This window comes from Anoplopoma fimbria, chromosome 14, assembly GCF_027596085.1.
Source record: "Anoplopoma fimbria isolate UVic2021 breed Golden Eagle Sablefish chromosome 14, Afim_UVic_2022, whole genome shotgun sequence".
NCBI classification, from domain to species: Eukaryota; Metazoa; Chordata; class Actinopteri; order Perciformes; family Anoplopomatidae; genus Anoplopoma; species Anoplopoma fimbria.
In genome coordinates this window covers 8764439-8787635 of record NC_072462.1, presented here as the reverse complement: position 1 = coordinate 8787635, position 23197 = coordinate 8764439, and the positions used below count along the sequence as shown (strand labels likewise).

General features: G+C 39.7%; 1 protein-coding gene across 2 annotated transcripts in view; it reads left to right on the top strand.

The window, feature by feature from the left end:
• pam (peptidylglycine alpha-amidating monooxygenase) overlaps positions 1-23197 on the top strand; it is a 67229-nt gene that overhangs the window by 2042 nt on the left and 41990 nt on the right. For both annotated transcript variants that reach the window (XM_054612901.1, XM_054612900.1), the window contains exons 2-5: positions 6702-6847; positions 10402-10522; positions 13802-13859; positions 15106-15193. In XM_054612901.1, coding sequence (XP_054468876.1) covers positions 6753-6847; positions 10402-10522; positions 13802-13859; positions 15106-15193 — 362 coding nt within the window. In that variant the 5' untranslated portion in view covers positions 6702-6752. The remainder of the gene's footprint in view (positions 1-6701; positions 6848-10401; positions 10523-13801; positions 13860-15105; positions 15194-23197) is intronic.

Sequence of the window (23197 nt, the reverse complement as noted above, 5' to 3'; positions counted from 1 at the left end):
TGGAATAACATGGACCTTCTTCAATCTACCTGTCTCTAGTGGGTTGGGCTAATCCAAAATAGTGAAAACAAGGGGGTGTTCTCTGAAGACAGGCTGTTTTCTGTGAAACAGGGCTCTGAAAACACCCCCATTAGCACTTGGTACTTTCCTCCTGATGACGACTTTATGAAATTAACACGGCAAAAAATCGACCAATCAGAATTTTGGTCGACCCAGAACGTATCGACCAATAAGTCGACCAGTCGACTAGGACTTTACAGCCCTACCTCCAACAGCGGCGGGCGGAGGCATTATGTTTCCGGATTCCACATTTTGAGGGAATTTCTTCAAATATGGCTAATCCACTTCAATTTAAAGATGAACTGGTTCGAGTTTGGTGGTCAATGGTAAAGGTCACTGTGACCTCCCATTTGTCCGATTCTCATGGACGCGATATCTCAGGAATGCCTTAGGGAATTTCTTCAAATATGAAACAAAAGTCCACTTGTTATCAAGGATGAACTGATTAGAATCTGGTACTAAAAGGTTAAGGCCACTGGGACTTCACAAAACATGTTTTTGACCATTATTTTTGACCATAACTCAATAATGCACAACTCTGACAATTTTGCACTCATGTTGAATTGGATAAAATTATGAAGTGATGGAATTTTCGAACAGACATAGATGTAGACTGCAACTCCACTGGTTGACGGACCCATACAAGCAGCTCATATTTGTAGCAAGAGAAACAAATGAGCCGACTGCAGAATCTGCCAAAATTGTATCAGGACTCTACACCTTATAAGTTATTGATCAAAATAACCCAGTACCAAATTGAATCCAAACTTCTCCATTCAATACATGCAATCGATCCTTTTGGTTCCCAGATCTGCAAAAAAAAGACTATTTGAAGCTTAAACTGGGCACTATATTTCCAGTGAGTAACTTTGTGATATGCCATTGTGTGTTGCTTTGTATTGTGTGTTGCTTTGTATTGTGTGTCTTGTGTGTTCTTTCTTGTAATTTGCGTAATGTTTTTACTCACTGTTTGTTATTGTTTTCTCTATGTTTTGACCTGAAAATGATGGACAGTGCATCAGATAGTGACATTTAAAACGTACGTAGTACCTTTGAAATATAATAAATTAAACAATAATAAATTACTCTCATTGTCCTTTTTAAAGAGCTGGAAGACCATCACTGTGATTAAAATAAATGCCTGGCAATGCCAATTTATACAGACCAGTAAAGCTTTTGAATGTCTTTATTGTTTAACACCATGAATGACTCACCATCCGTTTGAAGAGCCAGGGGACTGTCACTGTAGTCAAACAACATTCTCCACGATTATTGAAAGGATCAGAATATGGACCGGTGATGTCAGTTTGATTAATGAATTACTGGATCAGATCAAGCCCATACGGGATCCCATATACACTGTATATGGGAGGGATGCCACGGTTAGGAAATGTTCCCACTGGTTAACACACTGGTGTACCCGATTGGCGCATCATATCTGTAAAGTGCTTGCTTTGATCTTTAACATTAGATATTTAATTTTTTTCCCTTTTTTGTAGCCGAGGGTTATGAGATACACCTATACTTATGAAGGTTATATAATAAAAAACCTTTTTGCAGACTGAACCCTGACAGCAAACTCTGTATTGTTCCCACTGTAGCGCTGTTGCTGGTAGCAAATGTAATACATTTTAATGTATTAATATCAGGATAAGTAATGATTTATAAATAATTAAATTATGATTTATAAACTCAGGAATAAGTAGAAAAACAGGATGATAATCAGTTTACGCCATAAACCACCATTAGATTTAACTAACAAAATTGAACATAAGATTCAATTTTGGAAAAACTTCACAATGTGATAATCAATTTAATATCAGGGTTGCTACAGAGTTCTTTTCAAGGTGTACAGTGACCCATTATTTGATATACACACAATCAAGGTGCAAATTGTAATCAGAAATGAAAAAGGAGCAGCACAAGCTGTCCCAAATTGTTGCAGTGGCAGCTAGCAGTGGCATTTCCTGTGGCAAGCTTAGCGTTGCCACTGTTTGGGAGAGGTGCCACGGCAGTTGCTGGTTTTAAGCCTTTATTTTTCGTATTTTGACAATATGTGACAATACATTAAAATCCTTGAGAGTATGACTGTTGGAAGTTATAATTGGTTTAGTTAAAAAATGCCGAATTATAATATTATGGCTGATCGTTTAAATTAAACTAAGATAGTATAGGCTAACGTCACTTGGCACTTGTTGCCATTGCAGCGATAAAAACTTTCAGTCAGTGGGCTGAAAGAATGCAAATTGTAAATATGAATAAGATTCATTATACTGTTTAGAATGATTAGTACAACTTAATAATAGATGACAAAAGAGTGTGAAATAAAGTTTGAAGATGAGAAGGAGCTAATTGGGTGGCCTCAAATCCATGTTTCCATGATGCCAGCAGGCCCGGGTAGAAAAACATCTGTTATTTCTTAAAAGTAAAGCAATTTGAAAAGTGAAAATATGTATGAAATGTTATTAGTATTTTTCTTTTTTTATATTGTAATACATACCCGTGAGGGGAGCAGATTACAAATGTGCACCCTGTAGCGACTGTTGTATTTAAAACGTTAAATTACAGGTTACAACTAGAGATTTTTTAATACATGATTCTTATGCGGTAGTTATGCATGACACTGGATTACATTTTTTTTACAGACCAGATGATGGTCCAGCACTAATTTTTTCATTTGTTTTACATGACGTAGAGTAGTTAAAACGGTAAGTAAACTTGAAGTATGTTACATTGGATAGCTTAGGGGCCTTATTATGATGACAACAGAGCCAGAAATAAAGTCAAAATTCAAGGTAAATCAACTCTTTTTACAGGCAGACTAATAACACCTCTCAACACTATAGCCTTTAAGATTCATCCAAATAGTTTAAGAAGCCTTAATTAAATAAATACATTGATAAAATAATGAATCATTACATACAGATAAATCAGTGTTCACACCCATTGGCAGTTTATTCATAATCAGTTGTGGGAAAGTGACAGAAATATGACTTTATGACAATAATATATAATGTTCATTCGAAAGATTATTTGTTTGTTTATTTAATATTACTTTCCTTAAATGAATCGCTGGAGTCAATGCCTGACCTTTACTTTGAAGGCGAGCTGTCTCTGGTTGGTCCGACTTTTGTCTACCTTGACATTTATATATATATATATATATATATATATATATATATATACGCTTACTGAAATGTATTTAATACTTCGTACAAAAGCCTTTGTTGGTAATGACAGCTTCAAGATGCCTCCTTTATGGAGAAACTAGTCGCATGCATTGCTCAGGTGTGATTTTGGCCCATTCTTCCACACAAACAGTCTTCAAATCTTGAAGGTTACGTGGGCCTCTTCTCTGAACTCAGTTAGGTGAAGTCAGGTGATTGGCTGGGCCATTCTAGCAGCTTTATTTTCTTTCTCTGAAACCAATTGAGAGTCCTTGGCTGTGATTATTGTCTTGCTGAAACGTCCACCCTCGTTTCATCTTCATCATCCTGGTAGATGGCAGCAGATTTTTATCCTTCCTTCAATTATATGAAGTTTGCCAGTGCCGTATGCTGAAAAACAGCCCCACACCATGATGTTCCCACCTCCAACTTCACTGTTGGTATGGTGTTTTTGGGGTGATGTGCAGTGCCATTTGACCTCCAAACATGGTGTGTATTATGGCATCCAATGAGTTCAATTTTGGTCTTATCTGACCAGACTATATTCTCCCAGTATTTCACAGGCTTGTCTAAATGTTGTGCAGCAAACTTTAAACGAGCTTCAACATGCTTTTTCTTCAGCAATGGAGTCTTGCGTGGTGAGCGCGCATACAGGCCACGGCGGTTGAGTGCATTACTTAATGTTTTCTTTGAAACAATAGTACCTGCTAATTCCAGGTCTTTCTGAAGCTCTGCACAAGTGGTCCTTGGCTCTTGGACAACTCTTCTGATAATTATTTTCACTCCTCTGTCAGAAATCCTGCGAGGAGCACCTGGTGGTGGCCGGCTTATGGTGAAATGATGTTCTTTCCACTTCCGATTTATGGCCCCAACAGTGCTCACTGGAACATTCAGAAGTTTAGAAATCCTTCTGTAACCAATGCCATCAGTATGTTTTGCAACAATAAGGTTGCGAAGGTCTTGAGAGAGCTCTTTGCATTTACCCATCATGAGATGTTTCTTGTGACACCTATTTATAGGCCATCAGTTGGGACTGAACCAGCTGATATTAATTTGCACTGACAAGGGGCAGGATTGCTTTTTTAATTACTGATAGATTTCAGCTGGTGTCTTGGCTTTCCATGCCTTTTTGCACCTCCCTTTCTTAATGTGTTCAATACTTTTTCCCTTTATCATTCCATTTTATTACACATAACTTAATTTCTGAACTTATTTGTTTGGTGTTCTTTGTATGTATGGATTACTTGGGTTGTTAGCGACATCTGGTGAAAATGTCATCTCAATAGCACCTTTAGAAATATATTTACTGAGAAAAATGGTGACGTGTTCAATACTTATTTTACCCGCTGTATACAGTGGGTATGGAAAGTATTCAGACCCCTTTAAATTTTTCACTCTTTGTTTCATTGCAGCCATTTGCTAAAATCGAAAAAGTTCATTTTTTTTCGCCTTAATGTACACTCAGCAACCCATATTGACAGAAAAAAACAGAAATGTAGAAATTTTTGCAAATTTATTAAAAAAGAAAAACTGAAATATCACATGGTCATAAGTATTCAGACCCTTTGCTGTGACACTCATATTTAACTCACATGCTGTCCATTTCTTCTGATCCTCCTTGAGATGGTTCTACTCCTTCATTGGAGTCCAGCTGTGTTTAATTAAACTGATTGGACTTGATTAGGAAAGGCACACACCTGTCTATATAAGACCTTACAGCTCACAGTGCATGTCAGAACAAATGAGAATCACGAGGTCGAAGGAACTGCCCAAGGAGCTCAGAGACAGAATTGTGGCAAGGCACAGATCTGGCCAAGGTTACAAAAGAATTTCTGCAGCACTCAAGGTTCCTAAGAGCACAGTGGCCTCCATAATCCTTAAATGGAAGAAGTATGGGATGACCAGAACTCTTCCTAGACCTGGCCGTCCAGCCAAACTGAGCAATCGTGGGAGAAGAGCCTTGGTGAGAGAGGTAAAGAAAGAGAACCCAAAGATCACTGTGGCTGAGCTCCAGAGATGCAGTAGGGAGATGGGAGAAAGTTCCACAAAGTCAACTATCACTGCAGCCCTCCACCAGTCGGGGCTTTATGGCAGAGTGGCCCGACGGAAGCCTCTCCTCAGTGCAAGACATATGAAAGCCCGCATAGAGTTTGCCAAAAAACACATGGAGGACTCCCAAACTATGAGAAATAAGATTCTCTGGTCTGATGAGACCAAGATTGAACTTTTTGGCGTTAATTCTAAGCGGTATGTGTGGAGAAAACCAGGCACTGCTCATCACCTGCCCAATACAATCCCAACAGTGAAACATGGTGGTGGCAGCATCATGCTATGGGGGTGTTTTTCAGCTGCAGGGACAGGACGACTGGTTGCAATTGCAGGAAAGATGAATGCGGCCAAGTACAGAGATATCCTGGAAGAAAACCTCCTCCAGAGTGCTCAGGACCTCAGACTGGGCCGAAGGTTCACCTTCCAACAAGACAATGACCCGAAGCACACAGCTAAAATAACAAAGGAGTGGCTTCGGAACAAGTCTGTGACCATTCTTGACTGGCCCAGCCAGAGCCCTGACCTAAACCCAATTGAGCATCTCTGGAGAGACCTGAAAATGGCTGTCCACCAACGTTCACCATCCAACCTGACAGAACTGGAGAGGATCTGCAAGGAAGAATGGCAGAGGATCCCCAAATCCAGGTGTGAGAAACTTGTTGCATCATTCCCAAGAAGACTCATGGCTGTACTAGCTCAAAAGGGTGCTTCTACTCAATACTGAGCAAAGGGTCTGAATACTTATGACCATGTGATATTTCAGTTTTTCTTTTTTAATAAATTTGCAAAAATTTCTACATTTCTGTTTTTTTCTGTCAAGATGGGTTGCTGAGTGTACATTAATGCGAAAAAAAATGAACTTTTTCGATTTTAGCACATGGCTGCAATGAAACAAAGAGTGAAAAATTTAAAGGGGTCTGAATACTTTCCGTACCCACTGTATATCCAAGTCAATAGGTATAATGGGTTCTCATCATTCTAAACAGTACAATGAATCTTATCCATCTTTACAATTTGCATTCCTTGCCTGAAAACTGCCTGACAATGTTTATTGTTGCCATGAGAACAAGTGCAAACTGACATTAGCCTATATTAACTTAGTTTAATCAAAACGATTACCCATAACATTACAATTCTGCATTTTTTATCTAAACCAATTATAACTACCAACAGTCATACTGTCACACATACACTCTTCATACACAGCTTCCATGGCAAGTCGTGGCAGCTGAGCTTGCCACAGAAATTGCCACTGGTAGCTGCCGCTGCCACAGTTTGAGCTTGCTATTTCTCCAAAAGAGTGAGGTCAAGCAGGGATACTACCTTCACTTCTCTCAAATTGCCACTCCTCAACCAAGCTGAGCAAGGAAACAGGTGTATCAGGCACTCTCTTGTGCAATTAACCCACCTAGTCTTTTCCCACAGGATACTGACAGACCGGCAGCAGCAGCAAAACAAGCTGTGATAACCACGGGCATGATGGGAGTCCCTGTATTCTGTGTGGGGGTGATAGCATTCATATGTACCAGCCACAGCCTGGAAATACAAAGCCCTCTCTACAGATTCAAAAGGTAAGAAATTAAAAACTCTTTTTGTTTTGGAAAGAATGGTTTTGAAATGTAAAATATATTTTTGGAAAGTGCAGTGGCGGTGCACTGGACATTCAAATGGAATTAATGGTGAAAAAAAAGGATTCAAGCAGACATCAAGCACTTGGTGTTGTTTTGCTATTTAATGAGAAGGACAGAAAATAAATGATATAGCTCATTGTAGTTAAAATCCATTTCCTCTGCTTTTCCATTATTTGTTCCTACCACATCTACCGGTGTTAAACAGCAAGGTTGTGGCTAACTAGTAATGCCCGCCTTTTTCTTGTTTTGATGGGCTGCCTGGGTCAAGACTGACTTTGATGAGCTGTATGAGTTGAGAGTATTTTAACTTAAATGGAAGTTAAAAAACGATCAGAAAAACAGTGATGTGCGCTGCAAGAGAGGAGCATAGTAAAACTATGTTGGTGTGTTGGTTTTTTGGGCGACACTTTTCTACAGCTACATATACTTCACTGAGGAACAGTGAGACACAGGACACAAAATGTCTACGATTACCAAACAGTACTTTTTGCCTTTGATGGGTGTTAACTCAATGAAATCCATTTATAGGCGATCCAATGGTTTGTCAAGTTGTGGGTGTTCTGCTTGTGTTATTGTAATTCCCCATCATACAAATGACAAAGGCAAAGCAAAAGTATTTAGTTTTCAGAGTAATTTCAGAAGCCTTTACTGAACCAATACTTTTGTATCTCTGCCATCATTGTCTCGTCCGTGTTACTACTTTGCATTCATTTAGGAACACATAAAAGGCTGAAGAATAAACCCCTTCAGATACAGTACAACCGCCTTTCTTGCAGAGAGCCTTTTAATTTGCTTCAGCTCTCAGTTGGAGCTCTGTGAGATCAGCTGTGGACAAGGAAGTGTTAGTAGTGGCTGTGGTTTCAGTTCCTGTTTAGGCTTCTATCTTATCAGCTGCATATGCTTGTGCATTTCCTTGAGAGATGGGGTTAGATTTGTTAGAGTGAGCTTCACATTTACAAACAGGAACTTGCTTTGGGAGTAGGGTAGCATTCAGCAACTGAGAGACAACTGTATGATGAGCAATGGATTTGCATGATGACGATGAAAACTTTCTGTGTTTCCACAGAGAATTACACCAAATGCATACCTGCTATCTTTGTAGATGTTATCAACTTTGTCTTAAGCCAGTTTACATGCTTGAATGGGAACTCTAGCTCAGCATTTGGCAGCGGTATTTTCTGCAAGTCTGGTCTGGGAGAACCAACTTAAGTTATAGCTGCAACATGGTTGTGTTTTTCTCCATCATCTGGAGTGGGGAGAAAAGTTGCGGCGTTAAGAACAGAACACCTTTTCATATTGATTTTAGCATTTCAAGAAAACAGTATTATAAAAAAAGCGTTTTCTTTTGTTCAAGCAGAATCATAGCAACAGCATGAGGAATCAAAAGTGTAGGTTAGAATAACCAACGATTTAATTCAAGGCCATTACAGCCCTCTCAGCAGCTTCAACAGCTCTGAGACATATTGGCAGGCCTGCTGCAACAGGGTCAAGTTTAGCTGATAAATAAGCAACAGGTCTAGTCGTCCCCATGTTTTTTCAAAACAGAAGTTATACATCTTTTTCTCTCGTCAACATTAGCGTGTCGCCCCCAACATTTTCAATCAAACAAAGGGAAGTACTTAATGCCAAAAGGCACGGTCATTCATGACATGCACAGAAGTTATTCATATCATCCATCCATCCATCCATCCATCTTCCGTTACCGCTTATCCAGTTAAGGGTCGCAGCGCAAAGTCCGTAAGCAGGATCCCGCCAGCCTTTCTTATGCAAGTGCCCTAGTCATTGCTGACCTCATCATTACATTACATATTACAGTAATTTAGCAGACGCTTTTATCCAAAGCGACTTACAATAAGTGTATTCAACATAGGTATTCAAGAGAACTACTAGTCACCAGAAGTCATAAGTGCATCTCCTTTCTTAAACAAGCATCTAAAAGCATAAACCAGAGCAAAAGTATAGTGCAGAAGCAAATTACTACGAAAACAATAAGTGCAACAAACTAATACAAATACAATAAGTGCAACGAACTGATACGAATACAATAAGTGCAACAAACTAATACGAATGCAATAAGTGCTACGAGGAAGGCTCAGGGTAGTTAATCATTCACTCACTCAAACTAACTCACATACTGATGGCACAGCCTTCAGGAGCAATTTTGTCCTTTTTACTTTACTACCGTTATCTGACGTTATCTGTTTTATTTACTAGTTACTTTGCAGTTACAGCCCACACAAAAAATCAACCAATAAATAATGATGTACTTTTATCGATTGAGCTACCCAGCGATATTATTGTGTTATCAACAGCTGTGCCCAGTCATGACTCAACTAACTAACTAACTCACTCTCACTCTCACACACACACTCAGACACACTGTACAGTGGCCATTTAATCCCTGCTGCATCAGCAGCTTCGGCCTCTGTCTGCACTTCTTTGGAAGTATACTCTCGCTTGAATGAATATGGCTGAATATCTGAGTCAGCCAACACACTGTAAAATGTATCTTCAGTCATACTGTCCTCTGCTCTCTTATTTTCGGATGCCATTTTCGAAGTTTGCAATACAAGCAAAGAGAGCAAGGAAGGATTTGAGAGGCAACTAGAGCACGCCTAATTTCTTCCTTGCCACCAACCACATCATTGTTGCTTCAAATGATGATGCTGCATGGGTAGGTCACGTTTTTGTCTACCTGCCACTGTGGCTGGTGGATTCAAAAATCTACCAGGCACTCGATAGATTATCAGTTTTTTTGGCTGGTGAGTGAAGCAAATCTAGTAGGCACTATTTTACCAGCATTTGGTTGGTGGCTGGTGCTAATTTCCAGAACCTGGTATGTATGTATGGATGTATGGATTCATGGATGCACCGATGGATGGATGGATGGATGGATGGAAGTGATGTCTTAATTGCCATCACCAAACAAAGAGAGAACTCTATAATTTAGTTTACAGTGGTCAGGTTGAAAGATATACAAGCTTGTTCACGATAAAGGATACGACGAAAAAGGACCATAAAAAACAGGGAAATCAAATGATGCCCCCAATTTAAATAAAAAGACTGATGAAATTGACCACACAAATGTTATTATTGCATCTTTAATTGGTATTTTATATTTTACTAGATTGCTGTGGATATTGCAAAATTTGTTTACACATACAGTCTGTAAAGTATATATATGATATTGACCTATAAGAAAAAGGTTTTATTATTCATGTCTTCCCCCTTATTTTTCATCTGCACCTTTTTAACACTCTTACATCACTCTAGAAAACCAGCTTTACACCGATCTGAAGTGTGTTTGTGCTCACCTCTCCCTACATATTCTGTTTCAATAAACATTTTAAATTGCGTGGTTTAGACATTGTATTTTGAGTGTATGGGTTGTTGTGTTTAAGTGAAGCTAGGCAGTATGACTGTTGCCTCTACAATTACCATGTCCTGTTGTATAGAAGAAAGTAACTCGCATTGTTCCTTTGTTCCCCCTTAAGGTCTCAGGAAAATGTCTTGTCAGATCCGAGTGATTGTGTGTCCAGGACCAAGCAGCAGGTCTTTACAAACTCTTACAACTTCTCTCTGGATATTCGGATGCCTGGTGTTGTTCCAACTGGGGTGAGTCTGTGTCTTAAGGACCTGCATCTTTTAACTTCAATTACTCACCATTAGAGCTTAAACCATAGGTTAACATTGCCATTAAGCCCATCAAAGCCACTTTTTGTCCACATTACTATCCCATGGCCTGCATGCCATTTAAAATAGGCATTACCAGCCTCTTTGCTTAGTTGTCAAAGCAGAAAAAGCTGAACTTAAAACATGTCTTTTTTGGAATGTAGCCCAAAAAACTATTTACGGACAAAATCCAAACTATAGTGGAAATCTTTAAATATGTGTGGATACAATTTCTGGTCCAGCCAGCTGGTTGAAAGTTCAGAGGTTTTCATGAAGATATCTGAAGGCCGACTGACTGAAACAAAAACTGTTTGCGTTTTAATTACTAATGCCCTAAGGATTGTTAAAGAGTCAATTTCAGGATTAACAATTTAACAGTAACTTTAATAGATTTTTGAAATGTTAATTACAAACTATAAAATTTCGCAAGACATTTTGACAGTGTGGCTGCTACTGCCCGAAGACGTTGCATATATTAACAGTTCTGAGACAGCTGTATCAATGAGGTTCATTTAGGGTTAGTTTGGGTACATTTGAGGTTCATTTGAAAAAAAAGTCCAATCGCATAAATAATATTATCAACAGAGAGAAAAGACTCTGCCGAACGCGTTGATGTCAATTTATGTTGATATGTTTTATGTGTGTGTGTGTGTGTGTGTGTGTGTGTGTGTGTGTGTGTGTGTGTGTGTGTGTGTGTGTGTGTGTGTGTGTGTGTGTGTGTGTGTGTGTGGTAGAAGCCAGTCACAACAGATATGAATTAAAGCAGCGAGCAGCACATTATCAACCCACAGTGCATTCAATTCCGTAAAATCCCACGAAACAATCTTAAATGTCAGCCATTTTGTATAGTTCAACCTCAAAAAAACTAATCTATGAGCCTGAACTATACACGTAGTTATCTAGCTAGCTAAATACTCACTTAATGAGAGTCAGCAGCAACTCACCCAAGACGAGAAGTCAAAAAAGGCTGAAGAACAGTATTTAAACAAAAGCCATAAAACAACGAGCAAATCACACTTATCCTATCAGAAGAGTCTATTCGGATTCGTCGTGCTGTCCGTTTCCCCCAGCAAAGGCAGATTCATTGGGTAAAAGGTTCATCCAATCAGAGTAAACTTCAATTTTGAATAAAAACTACTGCTTTTAATGATGGGGCGAAATACACACACACACGCGCTCATGCACGCATACACGCACGCACGCATACACACACACACACACACACACACACACACACACACACACACACACACACACACACACACACACACACACACACACATTCTCTGTCAATCAAATTACCAAGTTCATGAAGGCCAACTTTCTCACAGAGTTAAATCCCAATAAACAATCTTATATGTCAGCTATTTTGTCCTGCTTAACCAAAGCTATCACCATACTAGCATCAAAATCCCTACACTGCGTCTCCTCTCCAAGACTTCAGTTGGTTGGTTTTAATTAAATATAATGTGGAGCCATGTTTAAAGCTGTTTGTATGTGTGTGTGTGTTGTATGTGTTTAAAATGTGACCATGAGGGTTAGTTTGGGGTACTTTTGAGGTTAATTCAAGGTACATTTGAAAAAATATTTGAGTCCAATCGCCAAAATAATATCATCAATAGAGAGAAAAGACTCTGCCCATTGCGTTGATATATTTTTTATGTTTGTGGTGTTTGAAATGTGACCATGAGATCACTTGAGAATGAAGAGCCATCGCTCCTCTCATCTCTGTTTTTGAGATTCATCGGTCACACGCACACACACATTCTGAAGCTCCTGTCCAGTCTGAACATTCCATCCAATACACACCCATTATAAAATCTGAAAAAGGCTTAAATTTTCCTGAAACTTAAACTCTGATGTCACGAAATCTGTGCTAGCTATCAAAATGCCCATTTGGCCCAATATAGTCCAGAGTTTTGTTCACGTTTTAAACCTTGAATATTTTTTGTTAAAGTATGATGAGTCAGTCTGGGCCCAAAGTTGAGTGTTTTTAAGCTCTCTCCATGGCCAAAATGCATTCATCTCTATGGGGAAATTTTTCTCCCCGTTTTTCCCGGTTCCCGTGGAAACTGCTGGCCGAATCTCTGAGAAAAGTAATTGCACACGATTCCCGACCAGGCTGCACGTTTTGATGTATTTTGACGCATGTGCTTGCAACGCTGCGGGACGAGTTATGCGGCAAACTTTTGTACGGAAGAAGGAGAATAAGAAGATTAATAGTATTATTATTTTTAAGCCCGCAGGATTATATACTTTGTGCTGTTGCACAAGGCTTTATAGCCTTGTTGCTACACAGCCACACAGAATTACATTTTCCTTGCCTACTCCATAACTTTTTGCCAGAGATGAATGATTTAGCCTTTTTTTCCTCCCAGGGCATGCTTCTATCACGCTTTAGCATGAACTATAGTTTGTTAGTGTTTTAGTCGTTTCAATCACAAATTAATTTTAAAAAGTAATATTACAAATGATTACTAACGTTACAATAGAATGTAGGCCTATGCAGGCCAAATGGAAGCAGGAGGACTCAAAGGGAACATAAGTGAATTCATAGTTTCAAGAATATTTTATTCCACACACATCACATTAAAAAAACAACTACATGAAATAACTCTATAAACACTGACATAACATGAAAAGTATAAATTGATCATGCAGAGCAGTAAATAGCTCACTCAAACACACATTTACAACCAAAGGACCACAATGGAAACAAGGTCTTGTGCTTTATTGTGTTTTATCCCTTTGACAAAAATGTATACAATCAAATGCCTCCTGGTGAGGCTGTGCATATATTATTTATGTACATATTCCAAATTTCAAAACTGCTTTCTCGCTGCCACAGCAACATCCAAGAGGCTGCTTGGGCCCTAATCATCTTTACAGTCAATAGGATCCTCGCTGGCCCTTTGTCGGTGCTCGTGCCCTAATAATAACAAACAAATATCACAAACTCAATAGAGATACACACTGTCTATTTGCAGTGCGAAAGAAGACATCCATTACCAAACTCATAATGTTTGTTTTTGTTAGCTTGTAGACAATTTCTACTTCAGGAACTTTTCATGTCGCAAAGGGAATTTCATGAAGTCAGTAGCCTCACCTACATAATAGGGAAATCTGGAACAGCTATAGTGTAAAGTATATATATCTTTTTATCATAAAGTTTGCTGCTGAACATTTCAGCAATTGATGACTTGTGTTTCTTTAATGTTCTAGTCGGACACATACCTGTGCACAGCGTTTTCTCTGCCAACTAGTCGAGATGCATATATTGGTAAGTATATCTTCTAAAATATTTTTATTTGACAGATAAAATAGAGTATGTATGCCTACTCTGAAAGTAAAAATCTTTGGTAACTTCACAAACTAGATGGTACTTTTCTGGGAGATGTACACTGCAGTATTAGATTTTAAGAGTAAGAGCAACAGCAAAATAAATAGTAAAAGTCATTGATTTTGAAAATGACGAGTTTGGGCAGTACATACATTTAGAAATTCTGTGTGATGTAAATTTCATAATATGGATTATATTTAGCATTTTATGAAGCATTTTTATGAATGTAGGGGATTTTCTTTTTCCTTTTTTTCTAGCCTGACTCTGTTAATGACACTGTGGTGTCTAAATGTCTGTTTGCACATGGAAGGTCTTCATATGTCTTTAGTCCCCTGTGAACTTTGTTGTCCTTGATGAGAGGGGCACAATAATACACCAGTGTTACAGTACATATATCGTAGGGCTGGGCGATTTGGCCTAAAAATAAAATCTCGATTTTTTCTAACTAATGGACGATTTTCGATTTAAACCTCGATTTTTTTTCCTGTTTTTCTCTAAACAAATTAAAAAGACCAGGGCAAAATTTTAATACATATTTTCTTTATTAACACAACAAAACTGCAAGCAGTTATCCAGGGGTCCAAGCGAACTGAAAAAAAAAGATTTTTGTTATTTTTGTTATTTTTTTTTGTTTCATTCGTCCTGCATGTGTGTTTCAAACATCCCGACTAGTCGGGGCTTTTGAAACGGATGTCAACTTACGTTCAAAGTTAAAAAACAGCTCGATCATTATGTATTAAATTACACTTGTAACTAAGAGAACACACATGTGAGTTGTTGATCACAAATTATTTGTATACATAACGTCATCTTTGCAAAAGACGTTTAACTGAAAAGTGTTTCAATCGACCCGGCTCTCCCCCAAGTCTGTCGGGGGCGAGGTGAATGTGATTGCAGTAGGCTGAGTTTTGCGCGCGTTCTGGAAAGTGAGAGAGGAGGCTACTACGGAGTCTATTCAGCAAAACAAATCGGAAGAGTCTAGAACTGTTTTTAAATCGCGATTTTTCGGTTCAGCCATTTCACAAACCGTAGGAAAGAAAAAATGCAAATTAATCGATTAAACCGAAAAAATCGCCCAGCCCTAATATATCGTATATCATATACAGTCATATCATTTAGTTTACAGCTAAAAAAAACTGTGAACTACCTCTTTAAATATTTTAACCACACTGCTTTTCTTTCTCAGTGGACTTCATACCTCATGCCAGTATGGACACAGTTCATCACATGCTTCTGTTTGGCTGCCAGACTCCTGTGTCCACCAGCAGCTACTGGTAATTCCCAATTTCAGCACTGGGGCCTTGTTACAGAGACTGCTCCATTATCATTAATAATCATAGCAGTATCTCCAGACCATCCTGTCGCAGCTACTGGCAGGGTTGTACAGCTGTGTTTTTTATTATAGTACTGGTGTGCCAAACACCAGCAGTAAGTATTACTATCATTTCAAAGCTGTTTAAAATAACTTCCAGAGGGACGTCTAGCCTGCGAATGGTACCAGGGCCCCTCTTACTGTGAGGCGACAAGTGTGTGCTAGTCACCACACCACCATGCATGATTATTTTAAACTTTATTTCATGATAATAAGTAATGAAATTGACAGTTCTGTACTCATTGGCTGGCTGCCAATACTATAATGCCGTTTCCGTCACCAAGGGTTTCCTCTGGGTGAGACTTTGCCATTTTTTGGTTGGCTCTGTGTTACTGCAGTGTAGGCGGTGCATGCAGATGAACAGAAAAGTGGGAGCAGGGCTGACATACTGGCGGGGGATGAGCTGATTGCTGGCAGTTGTGTTGGTAGATTAAGGAGCCTCGGGAGGTGATGAGCAAATTCATGGCAGCGGACCGTCTCACTCCAAACTTTGTGGTGACACCATTCAACAAAAGACTGACATGAAGTGGATCCTATTCAAAGTTGTCCGAGCAGCATTCAGAACTTCTTGGCTACTTTGGGAGAAAAAGTGGGCTAATGAGGTTGATGTGCAGGATATTGTGGCTTGGGTTCAACTAGAGAAGGACAACTCCTACCTGATAGACAAAGTTGATGACTTGGAAAACTAAAGCCAACACTCTAATCGCTGAAATTCAAGAGTCTGCTGAAGGCAATGATGTCATCGATTTCATGTTCCAACTGACCCCCAGCTTCTGGGACGTGGCAACTTCCCCTAGAATAGCTAGAACATAACAAGACTCACATGTACATCTATACTATTCAGTATCTACCTGAAGGGGAGGCACCGTAGCTTTGATCCTGTCAAACATAAGGTTAGTGAACTCAATATGAAGTACTTTCTCCATTATCCTTGTACAATGTGCGTTATTGTTGATAGCAAACAGCAGTGTATCAGCTTCCATAAATAATCTTGAGCTGCCTTTGGTCCCCTTCAACGTCTCTAAGATAATGATAAGCTTACCTACTGAGGTGAGGTTAATGACTTAGGCAGCAGCTAATTGTAGCACACTAGACTTAGGTATTCTTCCTCTTTTTCCGTTATGTTGACACTTGAGGCCATGTTGATACTGCTATGTTTTAGTTGCTAGATGCAACTTTGATCCCTCTCAATTGGCATTGTTGTTTGTTTTCATTTTGGGGCGGCTGTGGCTCACAAGGTAAAGCGCATGCCCGCAAGCACAAGGTTGGTGGCCTCTAGGTGTCCTTGAGCAAGACACCTAACCCCAAGCTGCTCCCCGGGCGCTTCTTAGCGGCTCACTGCTCATCAGGGATGTATCTAAGCAGTGGCGGGCCGTCAGGGCCAGCAAGGCATTCTCTGCTGGCTTAAACATCATCAGAATATAAATTATATATTTTTTCCACAAATATGTATTAAATTATTCCCCATAGACTATTCTCTTCATTTCATAGCTTTCCTCTTGGTTGCGCTGCTTCCAGCCTCAGGTCGAGATCAGAGGGCTGGCCTTTATGTTAGAGCTTTTATCCAATCATATTTCAGCCATCATGTGTTGCCAAGAAATCTGCCCTTAGGCCTTCAGAATCAACAGCGCGGGCGCCTGTAACTTAAAGTGAACGGAAACGAAACTGTGGTGTTAACCAATCAGATTTCGAGTTGGCGACACCGGGGCCAGCTACCAGGCGTACAATAACGTCAGCACATGCACGTATTTTGATTGGATACGCACTAGTGAGAGCAGAGCTACGCAGAGCTAGCAAAGTGAACCTGAACGAGCTAATTCGTGTAGATCTACAAGCTGTTTTTTTTTCAACCCACAATGGCTGATGGAGGAGAAGAGATCGATTTGGTCGCAGATATACTTACAACGCCATTTTCAAAATAAAATGACAAATATATAAAAAATAAATGCTTGATGCTTCTGCAAGAAATGATGTGTGTGGCGCACTGGCTCAGCTGTGCCTGCAGTGAAAGGACTCAAGGAGACTTGTTGAATTGTTTTGGTTTAACCTATATCAAAGTGGACATTCAAGGCTAGGAATACACTAGTATTTCACCACTGTCGCAAATATATTCTCAAGAACAAATGCAAATTATTTGTTTATTTATTTTATTTTCAGTGAATAGTTTCTTTATTGTCACGTTTCTTTGGGTGCGACAATGCGCTGTTTAGTGAACAAACTTGTTAAAGCTCACATACTTACATACTGGTGGACTTAATAAAACTTTGTAGACTAATCCCTTAAAAGCGCCTTTTATTTTAACGTTTTGACAGTATCCAAGTGATCTTAAAGCTGGTAGTTTAACACTCTTAATTATAAATGCGGATTTATTGATTTTAAATGCTTCGGAAATATTAATATAACTCTGTTGTACTCGACTATGTTAAGGTGATGCAACGCCCAGTTATAATGCGTTTCTGTCTAAATGTATAGTTTCTAGAGCCATGGCGTCATAATGATGGCATTAAGAGGTGGATTAATTCAGGTAGGACTGTGCAGGACATCACTGAAGGCCTAGGTGTGAAATGCACGGCCCGCTACTGTATCTAAGTATGTACATGATCGATAAAGCTGATATTCATTCATATTCATCTTGCTGTCGCAGTGCTGATTGCAACACTTCTTCTAATTCTTTGGCTTTTTAGAGTCTACTACTGTATTAATACTGCCCTTAGCTGCTAACGGTAATGGTCCAGTGTATAGTATTTAGGAGGATGTTGGCAGAAATGGAATATAATATTGATAACTTTGTTTTCAATAGTGTATAACCGACTCAAACCAAGAATTAAAAATGTTTTTATAGCCTAGAATGAGCCCTATACAGCGGGTAAAATAAGTATTGAACACGTCACCATTTTTCTCAGTTATTTTCACTCCCCTGTCAGAAATCTTGCGAGGAGCACCTGGTCGTGGCTGGTTTATGGTGAAATGATGTTCTTTCCACTTCCAGATTTTGGCCCCAACAGTGCTCACTGGAACATTCAGAAGTTTAGAAATCCTTCTGTAACCAATGCCATCAGTATGTTTTGCAACAATAAGGTTGCAAAGGTCTTGAGAGAGCTCTTTGCTTTTACCCATCATGAGATGTTTCTTGTGTGACACCTTGGTAATGAGACACATTTTTATAGGCCATCAGTTGGGATTGAACCAGCTGATATTAATTTGCACTGACAAGGGCAGGATTGCTTTCTAATTACTGATAGATTTAAGCTGGTGTCTTGGCTTTCCATGCCTTTTTGCACCTCCCTTTCTTCATGTGTTCAATACTTTTTCCCTGTGTCATTCCATTTTATTACATAAGTTTATTTCTGAACTTATTTGTTTTGTATGTATGGATTACTTGGGTTGTTACCGACATCTGGTGAAAATTTCATGTCAATAGCACCTTTAGAAATATATTTACTGAGAAAAATGGTGATGTGTTCAATACTTATTTTACCTGCTGTATATCTACATGTATACATGCTTGGAAAGGGAGCTGTGAGCAGAGATATGTAATCAGTGGGATCAGTCTGCAACTCACTGCTAGATGCCACTAAATCCTACACACTGGACCTTTAAATTCTGCTTGTGAGGCATCTCTTTTTTTGAGTTAAGCTTTCTTCTTCTCCTTTTTATAAAGGCAAATTGAGCCTTCAGGTTTACTTACGGAAAGGCTCTGGGCAATGGCGTCTAGTATTACTCTGTTGACCTTGAAGAGTGTGGTTATTTTATGTTTAATTTGCACGTGTTTATGTGTTTTGTGTGTCTTTTTTACTGGAATTAATGGATCTTGCAATCCTTACAACCCTGTATTGCATTATTGGATCCAACTGCTTTCAAAGTTTTTGTTGATCAAGAACAGTGGCATTGTTAGTTTTAACTCCCAGGCTGGAGGATGTTAAAGCATTAAAATGATTTATTTGAGAATTAACCAAATATTGCATGGATATTTGTTTCCCACCCATATGGGCAGGTGTTATGCTTAAGTGATCACTTAATTGTCTTCTGTCAAATAGCAAATTAAACTACCTAAATTGCTTTGAAGACTAATCAAGATTTGACAGTAAAGGAAATTGAATTTCAATTTTTAATGATTTGATCGCTGTTAACTGGGAAAGATACCAATTAATACCCAGCGTACAAGATGCCTTGGATTTCCTCAATACTGAGTTCCTTGACAAGCATGCACCTTGCAAAATTTCAAAAGTTCAAGGGTGAACATCTCCCTTGGATCAGGCCCGAACTTATTAGTCTCTTTAGACAAAGCATGATCAGCATTTTGTCAGACAAGGGATATTGGGAAGTATAGAGACAGAGCACAACATGTCATTGTCTGAAAACCACGCCGACCAATGGGGAAAACAATCGGCAACACAATATGCAACCAATGGCTTAAACACCAACAAAATGCCTGTAGCAAGCTAAAACATCAAATTTCAGCATGTGAAATCATTATTTTAGCACCCTATGTCTAGGGCTACAATTTAATGAATTACATTCGAACAGTGGCGCTGAACTTGATGGAACAGAAAACATGTTCATTAAACTAGCTTCCCATATTCTAATGTATCCACTTGTTGATTCAGTCAACTTTTCTTTGTCTACATGTGATTCACCAACTATTTATTTCTCTGTCCCTTGGGCTAATAAAACAATTGGCAAAAGAGCTTTTATGTTTCAAGCCCCAGCAGCTTGGAATAATTTATCTGTTTATTAGATTCATGTCATCACTTGGCATGTTTAAAGTGGACCTAAGCATTCACACAAGTTCAGCTGATTAACCCAATGGTTTTCCAGTCTAATCAACAATTATATAACAGACATGAAAAATATAAATATTTAAAAACCCTGTCATATCTTTCATGGAAAGAGTGCTGCCATGTTGCAGTACTCTAACCAGTTGACTTACTTAGCTGTGTTTAACAGATACAGAAACAGTAGAGACAGAGAAGGACGTAGACAGAGGTGCCACTGGACCGAAGAAGTCAAAAGGGAGGACACTATTGTATTGCTCCAGGATGTACAAATTTGTTTTACAAGGTTAAAGCAAAGGACAAAATAGTCCATTCTCATAAACGGAAGCTGAAACAGAGGCCAGCACTGTAGAACTGTTCTGGTTTGTCAGTGCAAACCATCAAAAATTCTAAAAGTTATCCTTAAATTCTAAAAGTTATCCTTACGGAAGTAATCTATATTGATAATTTCCGTAAAAATACACAATTCAAATGATTAGGAAATAAAACCTTGTACTTTTATTTATCCAGGCAAGGAACCCCTTGAGCTGCTTAAGAGATGGTTTGGACCACACTGGCACTTCCTGTATCTTATCCCGGTCTGTCTTAACCTACCCACTTTTAATGATGTACCCAAGAAAGACAGGAGAGCTGACAAGATCTGAGCTGAAATCAAAATTTTCTGTATTTACAAATAGCATCTTTTCCAGGAGTCTCTGAAGCATCTGCCTGACTTGCTGAATGTATTCCTCAGAGATAGAGTTTGCTGTTTACTGAGAATTTCTTCCATATCATGATAGAAGAAGAAATGGATGATAGATCTTTGGCTTCCTTGACTGGCAAGTGGACAGCAACCTCCACTGTGGCAAGGGCAGACTGCGGACAAGAGGAGTGACAGAAAGAGCTCCAGCTCACCACTATGCCAGAGGACAGATTAAGGTGGAGATTATGCTGGCTGGCCAAGGACTAAGAAAGCATGAGGCAGCCGGATGTAGTAGAACTGGGTGGTCTCACCAAATTTGCCGGAAAGGACAAGGCACTGGAGTTTGATACGGGGAGTGACTCTTGCAGTAGCTTCCCATTTAAAGCATTACTGTCAGGGAGAGTCAGTCTGGGAAACAAGATTGGCTAATGGAAATTTTCAAAAAGGGCATGATGCCAAGAAATGTCCAGCTTGGCTGCAATAGACACATACTCCTTCATTCAGCCTCCGGAGACATTCTGCTGGAGAGAGGCGGACGCCAACAAGGTTGCATGGGTACCTCTTGACATGAGAAGGTCATCTGGAAGTTGCACAAAGGACTGGGGCATGTTTGAGGCGTGCTCTCAGGGTGTGTGGAGGGGAAGAGAGAGAGAAGAACACAAATGGTGGACCATTAATCTTGCACTGGGGTTTGGTATGGTGAGTGACTCAAGAGAATAGCTTCCCATTTAAAGCATTATTGTCAAGGAAAGTCAGCCTGGTAAACAAGATTGGTTTCAAGGAAGTTTTCATCGGCCAGTCATCTGAAGCAAACAAGCTTCCAAGTGCATACCAGGTTGGGGAACTAAGGAGGAGGTTGTATGGCTCACCAGATCCCCCAATGTTACTGACTGGCCTTATCTTTTGTCCAAAGAGTGCATGATGCCAATAAATTGCCGTCTAGGCATTCAGTCTCCGAAGACATTCTGCTGGAGAGAGTGGGCCCAACCAAGTTGCATGGGTTCCTCTCCACATTAGGAGAGCTGGAAGTTGCACAAAGGACTGGGGCAGGTTTGAGGCTCGCTCTCAGGAGGGGAAGCGCAAGAGGAGAACACAGATGGAGGACCACTATGCTTACAAAGGTGGTTGTCCAATCTTATGGATAGAGAGATTAGGTTGTCTAGCCTTTCTGAGTCATCTTTAGCAGCCGACTCGTACTTAACTCCATCATTGAATGTGTTCAGAAAACTCTCCCAGAGCTATTCACTCAAACCAGAATCATCTGAAATAATCCTAAACTCTGGGACCCTGATGGAGTGATAGCTGACTTTCAGCGGCGTCTCAGCCATCTTTTGACTTCCTGGTCAAAAACATTTCTGATTTCTGAGATGAAGCTAACAAAGGATGAGCTAGAAGTTGAGTGACTATCTCACACTGCTGATGCCCAAGCTAGCACATTTCTCTTAAGTAACCCTGTCATGTAAGTTAATTTACAAGTACAGTGGGTACGGAAAGTATTCAGACCCCTTTAAATTTTTCACCCTTTGTTTCATTGCAGCCATTTGCTAAAATCGAAAAAGTTCATTTTTTTTCGCATTAATGTACACTCATCAACCCATCTTGACAGAAAAAAACAGAAATGTAGAAATTTTTGCAAATTTATTAAAAAAGAAAAACTGAAATATCACATGGTCATAAGTATTCAGACCCTTTGCTCAGTATTGAGTAGAAGCACCCTTTTGAGCTAGTACAGCCATGAGTCTTCTTGGGAATGATGCAACAAGTTTCTCACACCTGGATTTGGGGATCCTCTGCCATTCTTCCTTGCAGATCCTCTCCAGTTCTGTCAGGTTGGATGGTGAACGTTGGTGGACAGCCATTTTCAGGTCTCTCCAGAGATGCTCAATTGGGTTTAGGTCAGGGCTCTGGCTGGGCCAGTCAAGAATGGTCACAGACTTGTTCCGAAGCCACTCCTTTGTTATTTTAGCTGTGTGCTTCGGGTCATTGTCTTGTTGGAAGGTGAACCTTCGGCCCAGTCTGAGGTCCTGAGCACTCTGGAGGAGGTTTTCTTCCAGGATATCTCTGTACTTGGCCGCATTCATCTTTCCTTCAATTGCAACCAGTCGTCCTGTCCCTGCAGCTGAAAAACACCCCCATAGCATGATGCTGCCACCACCATGTTTCACTGTTGGGATTGTATTGGGCAGGTGATGAGCAGTGCCTGGTTTTCTCCACACATACCGCTTAGAATTAACGCCAAAAGTTCAATCTTGGTCTCATCAGACCAGAGAATCTTATTTCTCATAGTTTGGGAGTCCTCCATGTGTTTTTTGGCAAACTCTATGCGGGCTTTCATATGTCTTGCACTGAGGAGAGGCTTCCATCGGGCCACTCTGCCATAAAGCCCCGACTGGTGGAGGGCTGCAGTGATAGTTGACTTTGTGGAACTTTCTCCCATCTCCCTACTGCA